Here is a 12,805-nt window from a genome sequence, read left to right on the forward strand (position 1 = left end):
GATGAACTTCGATGTACCTAAAGTAAATTCTACCCGTGCAACGTATCCTCATGCAACGGTTTATAGGATATCTTATGCAAAGCTTCTTTTCATTTTTCGTGCGTTTTCCTACGAAAACCAGCAACACGTGTAATTTTCTGCTTGTAACATGAATACAGTCTTCAAAATGTACTTTCATCTTCACAGGAAACTACTTAGTTAGTTTTAGGAAAATATCGTGTTTTAGGTTAAAATAACCACAGAAGTGTCGTAACTACATTATGAAAGTTATGTGAAAAATAAATCAGCACAGACTTCTCGTCTCAACCGGGGAACGAGCAGCGGCGTCCCGCTTTGTGCATGTGGGCTTTTGGACCTAGAGCTTTCGTGGTACCGTGTGAGAAACCACTGAAGTTTAAATTAGAGACATCTACTGTAGATGTCTGTGGTTGGACTCCTGTCAACCCTGAAATGTGACTTTATCAATGACTGATGTTTAAAGGGAACTGATCTTCTCAAACTGGGAGACAGAGGAGGGAAATACAGTAAGAAACTGCAGCAGAATATTTGAAGAGTAACTTGTAGAGAGTATTTATTGAAGGGCTATTGTCCTGCTCTGCATTACAGCACACATGTCTTTATTCTTCTGCTCACACGGTGCGTATTTGTGGTTGTGAAGCCTAAACAGTGAAGGAAAAGTATTAAAAATATGCATTGGTATAGAAAGACAAAGTGTGCTGGGACATGCAGAAGGTCAGAGAGACCAGGACCTGAAAAGGCTGCTATGACCCCCCCCCCAAAGCCTTAAAAGTCCCTCGAGGCCATCAATTGGAAATCAGTAACCTTTTGGATTTAATGGGTCCATTTTGAGCTCATTGTGAACAAAGACAAAACATCCCCTCCCCCGACATCAACACAACAACATGTGTCACGCAGAAGAAGAGCAGTCCTGTGTCTGTTTGTGTCAGCTGACCTGGATCTAATTACTGCCACGGTTGTTAAGTACTGAGTTAACTAGTGCGCATGCGTGTAACGCAGTTAGTTCTAGAGGAACGGAAGACGTGTAACCATGGTTGTTAATGTCGTGCATACCTATTAAGTAAAGTCTTAAACATGTACATTTGTCGCTGGAATTATTGAATTAACAACGGTATCTGCCAATCATGAGCACATAGTTGACTTTAGAGACGTGGAAAAACAACATTAAAAAATAAACAATGTGAATGAAGTTAAATGAGTTCGACTGAACCGCCTCACAGACAGACTTACTTTAATCGGCTGAAATCAATTCTGTCTTTTCTGGAGTGTTCTTTGTGTGACTGCAGACAAAGAGAATGTAGACGCTACAAAGCGACTGTCGCCTCTGCTCTCTTAATGCTGCGACCAAGTGGTGGCCTGGGGGGGGGGGGGGGGCAATCCACTTAAAGCCAGCCCATGAGTCTCCTGGGTCCTGCATGTCTCCTGACCTTTTTCTGTTCTTCTCCAGACGGTCAGGACCCTGAGGAGAGGGAAGAGGTTGTTGCCCTACTGAGCTCCTAATACAAGCAGGTCAGAGCGGCTTCCTCCAAGATCCAGAGGAAGATAAGAGGTTCCTCAGATGGAGAAAGAAAAATAATCCATAGTGCTGTCCGTACGTCAGAGGTTTACTGAAGTAACATCATCATTAATGAAGCTTATGTGTTTCATCTGAAGGATCCCAGAAGAGCCTTGTAGAGAACATCTGTCTATCTAATAGATGAATTAATACTTTATTCTACTACGATGTGGTCTGTAGGAGGGAAACAAAGGAAAGGGAAGATTCCTTTTTTCCATTAAACCCACCATATATATATGTTTGCAGCATACATTGGAAATGAAAGTGTAAACAAGTATAGGATGGCTGAATTATTCAAATTATTACAGTTGAAAGGTACGACCCCCACCCGACCCTCCACCTAATCCATCTCGTGAAGTCAGAAGTCTTCTGTCAATCAAGACGGTGAATGACTGCAGAAGCTTTGTTGTTTTTAATAAGAAGGAAACGAGGGTTTCCTGTGGACATCGTCTCCTGTCACTAGAGGTGACCCACAGTAAGTGATCGAGGTAATAGCTGGACGACGACCATGAAGAGGACGAACGGACGTACAATGTGAGACATCAGGACGGAGCTAACGAGACCGCTGCTTAATTAAGAGCATCATTGATGGATAAGTGACTTGATAAGGGGTTTTGGGGGGTTATTGTTCCTAGGGAGACCCGAGGGAAATCACCCAAGGATGGGAAGTGACCCACATTTGGGAAGAGGATAGATGGGGGGGGGGCGACCCCCATTCCCCTAACCAGCACCCCCACATCCCCCCCTGGGCAGCCTGCTGATTGGTTCATTACCCATAGTAAACACGTCTACCCTGGTACACACACACACACACACACACACCCTGCCCCCCCTCCAGTCGCTCACCCAGAGACCAGATTCCTTCAGCATCAGATTCATACATAACTCCACACTCTCTCCATCTGCTGGAATTCAGACTGCAGGGGGTCAGAGAATATTCCTTTGTTTGACAGGAAGTTTATAAACATATAGCAGCATTTCATCGATCTAAGAACAAGTTGTTCATTGATTAGATTATAACTACCATGACAAGAAACAAGTTACAAGTTTGGGTTTTTCTTTGTCTTCTTAAATAAAATTCATGAATCCCTTTAAATATGAAATTATTATTATATATTATATATATCATCAGTATTATCTCAAACACCATCCCCAAAATAAACTAGGTAACATACACCATTGTTTAAACAATGCATGACTGAACAAACATAACTCCACGTTTATAATCCATTTAGTCTGCACCGGGAGCCTCAAACGGCCAATTAACCAATTAATGAAGACGCAGAAGAGGGTTTTTGGGTCTATCATTTCTCTTTGTAGACTTTAATGGGAAATAATATATTATATCAATGTCTTTGTTTCCATTAAAGGAAATCAGTAAGAGGACAACAACACAAGCTTCTTGTTGTTATTGTTAACAGTAGTCGTGGTGAGGTGTGTTTGTGATTTCCTTATTAAATGTCAGGTATACATTGGAGGTGTTAAACATCCTGGGGGCCAACCTGTTAACTGATCTGGGATGTTTTTCCTTTCCCCCCATTAGCAGACAGGTGTATTTTATACCTGCAGGCGTGTTTGACACCCCCCCCCCCCACCCACACACACACACACACACACACACACACACACACACCAAGGTGGTCTGCTCTCACTTCAGCTCAACGCCACGAGCCCGATTCATTCAGACACTTGTGCAGAGGTGGGAGTCGTTCTGTTGAAACACATGTACTTCAAGTAGGTCTTCAGGGCTCCGAATCGGAGAGACCCCCCCGCAGAGACCCCCCCCCCCGCCTCCAGGGACGTGGATGGAACGCTCTCTGAAGGTTAAAGTTTCTCTGCACTCCACACGGTTTACCTTTACCATCGTGACCTCCCTGCTGACCTCCCTGCCTCCCTGCTCTCCATTGGCTGTCACTTCCACTCACTGCAGCTCCGCTGGGCGGGCTGCCCATTGTCCTCAGGCGGCGCTGCTGCAGCTCAGATGGAGGAGGAGAGGAGCGGCGTGCTGCCGTTAGAGGGCTGCTCTGGAGCCTTGCGATTGGTTCAAAAGGAAACAAAAGAATAAATCTCACAACGCATACAAGTATGTTGTGATGCATGAAAGAGATTTTTTTAAAGATAATAAGAGAAGAAGTAAACACGACAGGTTGAAATGAAACAAGATCATACTGTGTAATACATGCAGACACACCTGGCTCATTGGTACTAAATTAAGCTATTTTTAAAGCATCTTTATAAAATACACAAACTGCAAACTACAGATCCTGAGTCAAACTGGACAAGTGGAGATGTTCATGTGATGCCAAAGATGCATATTTACCCTTTTTCAGACGGCCTCACATCATATCTATCGACAAAAACAGTAACATTTGCACATAGAAATATATATATATATAATTAGCTTTAGGGAATCAATTCCCCATCTGTGAACCCATCGCCTCACAGACCACCTGTGTGTCTGTCTCAGTCTTTGGCGCCCCCAAGTGTCCACAGAGAGGAGCTCACAAATGAAACTATTTTCTGTTTTTATTCTCAGTTACATTAAAACTTCATAACAGGCGCTCATGAAATACATGTGAGTTATTTCAGCTGCCAGCAAGACTTTCACTGAATGAAAACAGCTGAAATGCTCAGCAGATTAGGACTTAGCTACACTACAGATATGCAAATAGGGCTGCAGAAATATCTTTTCACAGCAGACATTTTTGACTCATAGGAGGAAAAACACAGGTGAAATTGATAAGGTTAACAATGGCTCAGCAAGGCGAGCCAGCATTAATGCTATTAAGCACACGGTGCTTTTGCTACTGTGACAAAAAAGTGTCTAGATGTGGCTGTAAATCTGGTCAGCACGTTGTGCCCTTTGTTTTGTTATCAGATTCTTATTTTGTTCGACTCATAATGTCTCGAACCCGAACCTATTTACTATGTGATGAAATAGAATGATACTATTATAAGTTGCTTCCTGATTGCATATGTTTTATTTCACTGTGTTCTTCAAAGTGTGACATCCATTTGTAGATTCTTTACCTATGAAAGAAGAATTGAGGAAAGGGCCTATAGTGAAACTCTTGATTATTCTTGCTAAATTGTAAGTTTACAAGTCAAAGACCTATTTTTGTGTTTTTTTAGAAAGAGTTTGAATGTATGTAAAAACTATTACTGCCTGTGATATATATAATTACACAATCAATCAGAACTTGTGCTTTAGTGTCCTCTTTTTGTCCTCTTTCTTTATATTATAAATATATTTTCTTTCTGTCTATCTTTCTCGTCTGCGGTTGCTCCCCTGTTAGTTTGAATGTTGTATTGTGCTGTTTCTTATTGACAATTTGTGAAACTGTGCATGTGTAAATGTTCATTAAAAAAATGTAAAATGACATGTATTTGTATGCCTCACAGTACTTCATTCAGTACTTTAAAAAAAAACACGATTACCAAGAGGTGGATCTTCCTCCACCAGGTGTGTTGCATCCTGCTAATGATTAGTGTCACGTGATTGGTTATGTTAACCTGCCCGTCCATTGTTCAAACATGTCTGCTCTTATACACGTCTGTCTCAAATAAAGTGAGACAAGAGTGGCTCAAAAAGAGACCTACAAAGATGAACCCCTGAACACATCACCATCATGTTAATAATATATAATAATAATAATATTATCTGATGTAATAAGATAAAACACATCAGATCCATGACAAACTATTAAAATTAGAAGGATAACATAAATAATTTAGTAATTAAACACGTTATTCTTCATTATTCAAGGTTTAAATCCTAAATTACACATTCACGACAAACTCCTCGGTCACATGAACGCACCTGCGGGGTCACGTGACCAAGACACCCGGGAGACCGTCGTGCACCTTCAAGTTTTGATTTTGAGAAGCAAAATAACCTAAAAAAGACGAAAGATGGATTCAGGAGACAACACCAGCATTATGAGTTGCCAGTTTTGCGGGGAGGCGTTCAGCCTGCCGGGTAATATATTTAAATTCGTTCTGTTACAGTTTAATATCGTGTTTTATCATAACTTACGTCCGCTAAAAAGACGTTAATTCACCTGCTAACGTAAGCTAGCTAACGTTAGCTAGCTAGCTAGCTAGCTAAATTACAGGCAAATATGTCAGCAGGCCCGTTTTTAAATACCAATAATTTGTACTTAACGCGTAAAATACAACTAATTATAGTGTCCTAGTGTTGTTTTCTTGTGCGGTGTGCTAAGCTAACGTAAGTTAGCACAGGAGGGCATCAGAATCGCGCGATGGTTGGAAACGTGATATTGATCAATGATTCTGTGACAACTGAAGCGTGATTGCAACACGAGGCGTGGTGTTAAAAACACTGATTAAAATATATAAAATATATATTTAAAACATATAATAATTATTTTAAAGGTGTTACAGATGTTGTTTAACTTGTAACTTAGCTTGTAATAACAAAATTATAATTTTATATGTATATTAAAATAATAATAATGTTGTACAAAATGTGAAAATGTGTGTTATTTAGCTTTTTTCAAACGTGTAACAAAATATAAGAATGACCAGGAACAATATACACCAAATTGCCATTAAATTATATAAATAAACAAATTAACTAACAGATTAAATATAAAAATAAATATGAAGTTGAATATAAAGATTAATCTCTTCATTGTTTTTCAACTGATGGTCTTAACCATCCGTTGATTATTCATTGTTAAAATCATTAACACTTTTTTACAAACTTATATAAACAATATTAATTAACATATAAACTAGCAAATTACAAAACAAACATATCAGCATGATGGTGACTCAACGTTATTAAACCATATTAAAGCAGTTTGTTTTAAAATTATGACAAATCATTTTATTTCATGAAATCAGGCAATTTGTGAACTTTTGGCAATTAATGAAGTACATTTTACATTATTTTACATTTGTATTATCTAGTAGTTGATGCAGAGCAGCTGTGCAGGTATTACTGTTGGATTGTAATGTGCTTTTAAATTGACTGGAAATCATAATTTAGATTTATGTTTTATTATTCCTGCTGGTCTTTCCTTTGTGTGTGTTTTCTCAGAGGATGATGTGGACGGTAACCTCCCCCGTATGCTCCTCTGTGCTCACATCTACTGCACGTCCTGTCTGCTCTCCCTCCACCACCACGGAGTCATTCAATGTCCCGAGTGTGAGGTAACGTTCTGCTTCCTGTTGCAGCGCGAGAGCTGCTTAAACTCAGGAACATATTCATTCTCATCCTCCAAGAATCTCATTCTCAACTTCAAAGAAACGGTTTTTAAAAACCTTTTCTGCTGGAAGATAAACTAGATATTGTACAATATGAAAATTAATATTAAATTCTAAAACAAGTGTTTGTAAAGCACACTGAATGCTCCACATGATGGGAATCAAAACAACGTCACTTTCATGAATGTATTAAGTTAAATGTTACGTTATATATTAAATATAATGGAGTAGAAACAGAGCATCGGACTAAAGTTCTGCTCTAACCGGAGGACACGGAGTCATGAACATAACGAGTTGATAAATCACACAAAATAACTTATTTTGTGATTTGAAATCTGTTTCTGAGAATTAAAAGCCTACAAATTATATTCATGCAACATAACTTCAACGTGTTATTCTTGAAGTCACTGAGCTTTGAGAAATGGTAAAAACATTATTGTAAAAAGTGTTGATTTATACAAGTATTAGCATGAATAACTGTTACTGTTTGCCTGTGTGTGTTTACGTTATTGCAATCAGTTGATATAACTTTAAAATATCAAAACTCGATAATCTTTTACTCACTTTACTCTGTTTTCATGTCGTAGTTTATTAGCGCTCAGCAGACTGGAGTAGATCCTTAAAATCAGCACCTTTTTGTACAGAATTGTGAATTGTTTTGAATCAGCGGTTGTTATGAATAGAATTGATATCGGATGTACGAGAAGTGAAACGGAGGAAGCAAACTGATGGAAGGTGAGAATGAAAAGACAACATTGTGTCTCTGCAGGTTGAGTCGACGCTTCCTGAAGGAGGAGTGTTCGGCCTGCAGGAGGACAGCAGGATCATCGGCCTCATCTACACGTCTAAAATGAACAGGATGAAAAGGTACAGCTGACACACCTGTGCTGTTTGTATAATATATTATAAAAGAGAGTTGAGTTCATCTCTGATAAGTGCTGGTTGTGTCTCTTAAAGGTGCGACCGATCAAGAAATCGCAAAAAGCCCAAAATATCACCGTCCAAAGACGTGAAGGCCGATACTGAGGGTCCGGAGCAGGTACGTCTGGTGACCACACGAGTCGCCTCAGCCCATCACGTTAACGTTCAAACTAAACTAATCTCATCGTTTGCACATCTCGCATTACACAACTTTGTATCATGAGACTTTGTCCCTATAACATGGATTTATATCATCAGTAGTACGAAAACGCAGCAAACGTTAAGTACAAAAACAGACCCAGAGAGGGATGAACGGATGGTTTGGTGCAGTGACTGTTGTGATTAATTCATCAGTCGATGTATGTGGAACTCCTCAGTTATTGTCATATGCGTTCAGTACTGACCCAAGAATAACTGCGGCGCAACCAGACGATCAAATGTCAATAACATGGGAAAATTATTCAATGCTGATATTGAGCTCTTGCTGTTGAATGAGGAGACAGAGAAAAAATATATATATATAGTTCATTGTAATAAAAAAAAAAGCTAATATCAACCGTACGTCTGCATTCGTCTCATCTACCGGCATCAAAACAGGAAGTCAGTGGTAAAGTAGTGAAGCCCCCCTCTTGCTCGATTCGATTGGCTGTCTGGGCCAAGCGTGACATTGACGAGCGAGAATATTTAAACTTTTAATGCGCGCGAGAGAGAAAAACGCGGCGCAAGAGAGGAGCGCATCTTTGGGTTTCTGTTTTCCAAAAAAAACGTATTTTCAGTCCATCTATTGATGGACGACTGTGAAAGTGGTGTCGCAATTCATATTCATATTATCATAAGCTCTTGGTGAACTTGTACGAACGCATTAGAAATGTTGTGTTTAAATAAAAGGAAGAACATTAAAGCACTGATCACGTTCTGGCCACTAGGGGGCAGAAGAGCTCCTAAACAAGCTGACAGAAACATTATCTCGTTTAACATCGTTACAGCCGACAAGCTGCAAACACAAGAAGAAATGTGCATATTTAATTAGGAATAAGAGATAGAGAAGATATAGATGAATATTTATACATCCCGGTTCCTGGATGAGCTGGAAGATGTAGCTGGTAAAAACACCCTTCTTAGATATAAATCCATGTCTGACGGAGACGTAAGAGTTTTACAGAATGTGTGATCATGAAACTCGATGAAGTGGACAGAAGGATATAAATGACGTGAATGAATTCAGATTAAAACGGTTAAAGTTCTGGTTGTGTTTCATGTAGCCAGCTGATGTGGAGAAGATTAAGTTGGTGGATGAGGCGTTGGAGCAGGCTGCAGAAAGTCACGCTGCTCTGGAAAATATCCACGAGGTGAGCGCTGCACTACATCCCATAATAAAATATTTATATGAGTATTTGCACACATCTGTCTATTTCTCAGGAATGTGGTAAAAGCAGTTCGGAGCCTTGTTGTCGGTGAATCTCTCACACAAACCCTGTAGAAGCTGATTTTGGACATCATCTATCAGAAGGTTGTGTTTCCTCTCTGCAGACGCTGACCAACGGTCTGGCTGAACAGCTGAGGAGAGAGAGAGCTCGGCTGGAGGCTGAGATCAAGCAAGCTGCAGACAAAGCTTCACACGCTGTGCAGAAGTGGTGAGACTATAAACTGTCTATGAAACCTGTGAGACATTCAGGGCTTTATGTCTTGAAGGGACAGTTTGGATGTTTAGTAGTGTTTGTATGAGGTTCTTCTCCACAGTCAGTGCTTTACTACAGTAGATGGAGCAAAGTGATGTTCTGCTGTGTATTTCACACATTAACACAAACTAACTGACTGACTGAGCTTTAGAACAACAGCTCCTGTGTTCTTAGAGGTGAAATCACTGTTTTCTTTTTAATGGAGTCTGGTGGTAAAAAACGTCTTCTGTTCCCCGCAACAAAGGTCCGTCTGACATCGAGGTAAAGAGGTGAAAATATTCTAAATATAGCGTCCACTTAAACTGATAGACATTCTTTTAAGTGTCTAAATCCCCCTGCTGGTTCTCCTGTCTGCTATCTACTGTAGTACGACACTAACAATGGTGAAATTACCTCATAAACACACCTCTGAATCAAACCGCCTGTCATTTCTTTGCCAACAGGAAGGACGTGCAGTTGAGTCAGCTGACAAAACTGGAGGCAGAGTTCTCATCCAGCCAGTCAGAGGTGAGCTGTGTGCAGAAGAGGATGAAGGCTCTGGAGATCGCCATGCAGATGGCCAGAGAAGTACGACGTGTCCCCATCCTGGAGCAGTACTGCACCCTGGACAAGGTACTCAAGTGTTGCACATCAGATGCGTCCAAGTGAGCACACAACGCACGGTCAGAAACTGAGTCGAGCAAAACTGATTTAAAACACTGTGGCTGCTTGTTATTCGTGTGTGGATGACAGGTTGTGGAGACGCTGCAGGCTCCGGTGGATAAACAGCTCTACGATATGAAATGCATCACTATGGGCTCCGGGATGAGGTTTGTCATTTTAACCCTGATGTTTGTGTCATTTACAGTATGTGCACGACACAAATATAAAGCAATAAAAAGTACAATAAACTAACTTTAGTGTGTGTGTGTGTGTTCGTTCTAGCTGTGTTTTCCGGTCAGAGTGTCTGAACCAGAGTCTGGAGATCTCTCTGAAAATGGAAGACGCCGCCCCAAAGCAGTGAGTCTTTAAATATCTTCCGTTTAGTTGTGGATGATATATTTAATATACTCGATGCGTTCTACCTAGGATGTAATAATAAATATCTTTATTTAAATAGCACATTTCATACAGACTTGGTGTCGCTCCTGATGTAGCATCTCAAGATGCTAGTTTAACGTTAGCTTGAGAGTCAGATCGCTAAACCTCTCAGCTGCTACATCAACGTTCTGCTTCACAAAGGAGTTCATCACACATTCAGTGAGCAGAGCGAGGCACACGGCTTCAGGGAGGTGCGTTCAGTTCGGTCACTGAACTCTCATTGAAGCGTAACAGGCTCCACCTAGTGGCGCACACTCGTACTACAGCTAATCTATACAACGTTTTCTGACGGTTAACCACGTGTCCCTCTTCTCTTGCAGTAAATATAGTTTAAATTACTTCGCCTATTAGCGGGAATTAACATGAATATATATATATATTCATCTGGCTCTTAACTGGTGTAACACCTCTTGCTGTTCTCTCTCAGGTTGTCCGAGTCTCCTCCCAAAGACCTCCAGCAGAGCGACTCCAGCAGGAAGTCCCCAAAGGACCGGAACAGAAACTGTGTCTCACCTGAACCGGACCAGGAGAGCCCCGGAGCCATCAGTTCCCCCTCGCGAGGCTCCAACCGCCCTGGAACTCCAGACGTGATCCTGGAGGAGCTATTGATCGAGGGACAAGAGAAAGGTGCTTGTTTGTCACATGTTCCTCCTGTCTGAGTTTTGAGAGCCAATCAGAACATTAGATTTGTTATGATGGAGGCAGAAGAGAAGCCTTTTTATTTGTTAATGCTTCTTGTCCTCCTGCAGCTCCCCCCCCCCACCGGCCCTGAGCTGGCCAACGACAACTGGAGAATCCAGAGGAGGAGGACGAGTGTGTCGTTTGGCAATAAGAGAAATGGTAAAGGGAGTCAACTTTTTCAACACAGGCAGATACAATAAAAGTACAAAAAAGATAAAAACGCCTACGATGCGCTGACGGAAAACACGGAGCACACACAGACAGCAAACAACCCATAACACTGAGGATGTCCAGATCAAGTTCTTTTTAATGAGTATCTAGCGACACAGAGTCCTGATCCTTCTGTTTTCATAGATAATACAGCTGCACAGTGTAAACTTCAAGTACATTAAAATCAATCAAATGTACATTGAATTGCTCCTGCTCCTTCTCCCTCCTCTTTCTCCCGTATCTCTGCCTATTCCCTTGATTCCTCCTACCTTCCTCCCTCTCTTGATTGTCCTCTCTCCTCCCTCCTAGTCACCCAGTGGGTGGTGGTGAGCCACGTCGTGAATCCGAGTCACTTCTACGTCCGCTACGTGGCGGAGAAGAGGGACAGCGAGTTCATATCTAAGAAGATCAACCACTTCTGCTGCGGCGACGGCTGTCGCTTCACTTCCTGTGACGCCGTGGAGATCGGTGAGTTCGTGTGAATGATGGAGAACTTTGAGCATATAGCGTGTAGGGCTGGGCGATAACAAACAATGGCCGCATTTCAACCAACCCACCCAATCTCTCTGCTGGTTGTTTGAAACGAGGCTTTTGATGTGATGTGAATCACAGCAGTAGTTTACATATTTAATATTTAATGTATTCAGTGTGGAACGTAAAGCCATGTTGGTTCTGTTTAATGTGTCACCTACTTCTTCTGATAATAAACTGTATATCATATTATTTTATTTTATTTATATCATATTTTATTTTATATTCTATATTATATTATTTTAATTGTATTATATCATATATTATTATTTTATATTTTAAACCATAATTAACCTTCTGGTTTCTTTAGGGTTCTGTCCAAAACAGTAAATTGAGCATTATTATTATTATTATTATTATTATTAATATCATTATTAATGTTATTATTATTAATGTTATTGTTATTTGTAATAATGATAATAAATATAAATCAGGATGATCGACACCGATCAATAATAAAAACATATTGTGATAACATTTGTGTCCATATCGTCCGGCCTTATTTCCATACAGCGATATTAGTTAATGTTCCTGTTCATGGTCAAAGTAAATGAGACAAAAATGTTAATTATGTTTATTCAGTGCCATGAATAGATGAATAATTCAGTAATTGATGGACTGATTGCTGCTGACTTCCTGTTTGATTGTCTACAGCAATGATTGATGTCCTTTGTGTTCTCTGCTCCTCTTCAGGCGCCCTGGTCTTTGTGAAGAGGGAGGAGGGACTCTGGTTTCGGGCCAGGCTGGTGGAGGTCTTTCAGGACGGATGTGTGGAGGCTGTGAAGGTCTGCCCGGTCACCCAGCTGGCCAGCGTCCGAGTCTTCTTCCTGGACTCTGGCCTCGGCAAAAGACTCGCCATAGAGAGGTACTCGCACACACGAGCAGGTTTAAAATGGAG

At 40.7% G+C, this 12,805-nt stretch overlaps 1 protein-coding gene across 1 annotated transcript in view; it reads left to right on the forward strand.

The window, feature by feature from the left end:
• The first annotated feature begins 5,463 nt into the window (after nt 1–5,463).
• The window catches only part of rnf17 (ring finger protein 17), a 12,448-nt gene continuing 5,106 nt past the window's right edge, over nt 5,464–12,805 (forward strand). Inside the window, exons 1-13 of the mRNA XM_031873939.1 lie at nt 5,464–5,552; nt 6,639–6,751; nt 7,575–7,672; nt 7,763–7,844; nt 8,989–9,075; nt 9,257–9,360; nt 9,849–10,017; nt 10,138–10,214; nt 10,330–10,404; nt 10,913–11,138; nt 11,235–11,325; nt 11,686–11,844; nt 12,601–12,772. Coding sequence (XP_031729799.1) covers nt 5,486–5,552; nt 6,639–6,751; nt 7,575–7,672; nt 7,763–7,844; nt 8,989–9,075; nt 9,257–9,360; nt 9,849–10,017; nt 10,138–10,214; nt 10,330–10,404; nt 10,913–11,138; nt 11,235–11,325; nt 11,686–11,844; nt 12,601–12,772 — 1,520 coding nt within the window. The 5' untranslated portion in view covers nt 5,464–5,485. The remainder of the gene's footprint in view (nt 5,553–6,638; nt 6,752–7,574; nt 7,673–7,762; nt 7,845–8,988; nt 9,076–9,256; nt 9,361–9,848; nt 10,018–10,137; nt 10,215–10,329; nt 10,405–10,912; nt 11,139–11,234; nt 11,326–11,685; nt 11,845–12,600; nt 12,773–12,805) is intronic.

The sequence above is a fragment of the Anarrhichthys ocellatus genome, unplaced genomic scaffold (genome assembly GCF_004355925.1).
Source record: "Anarrhichthys ocellatus isolate YVR2014 unplaced genomic scaffold, GSC_Weel_1.0 scaffold77, whole genome shotgun sequence".
NCBI lineage: Eukaryota > Metazoa > Chordata > Actinopteri > Perciformes > Anarhichadidae > Anarrhichthys > Anarrhichthys ocellatus.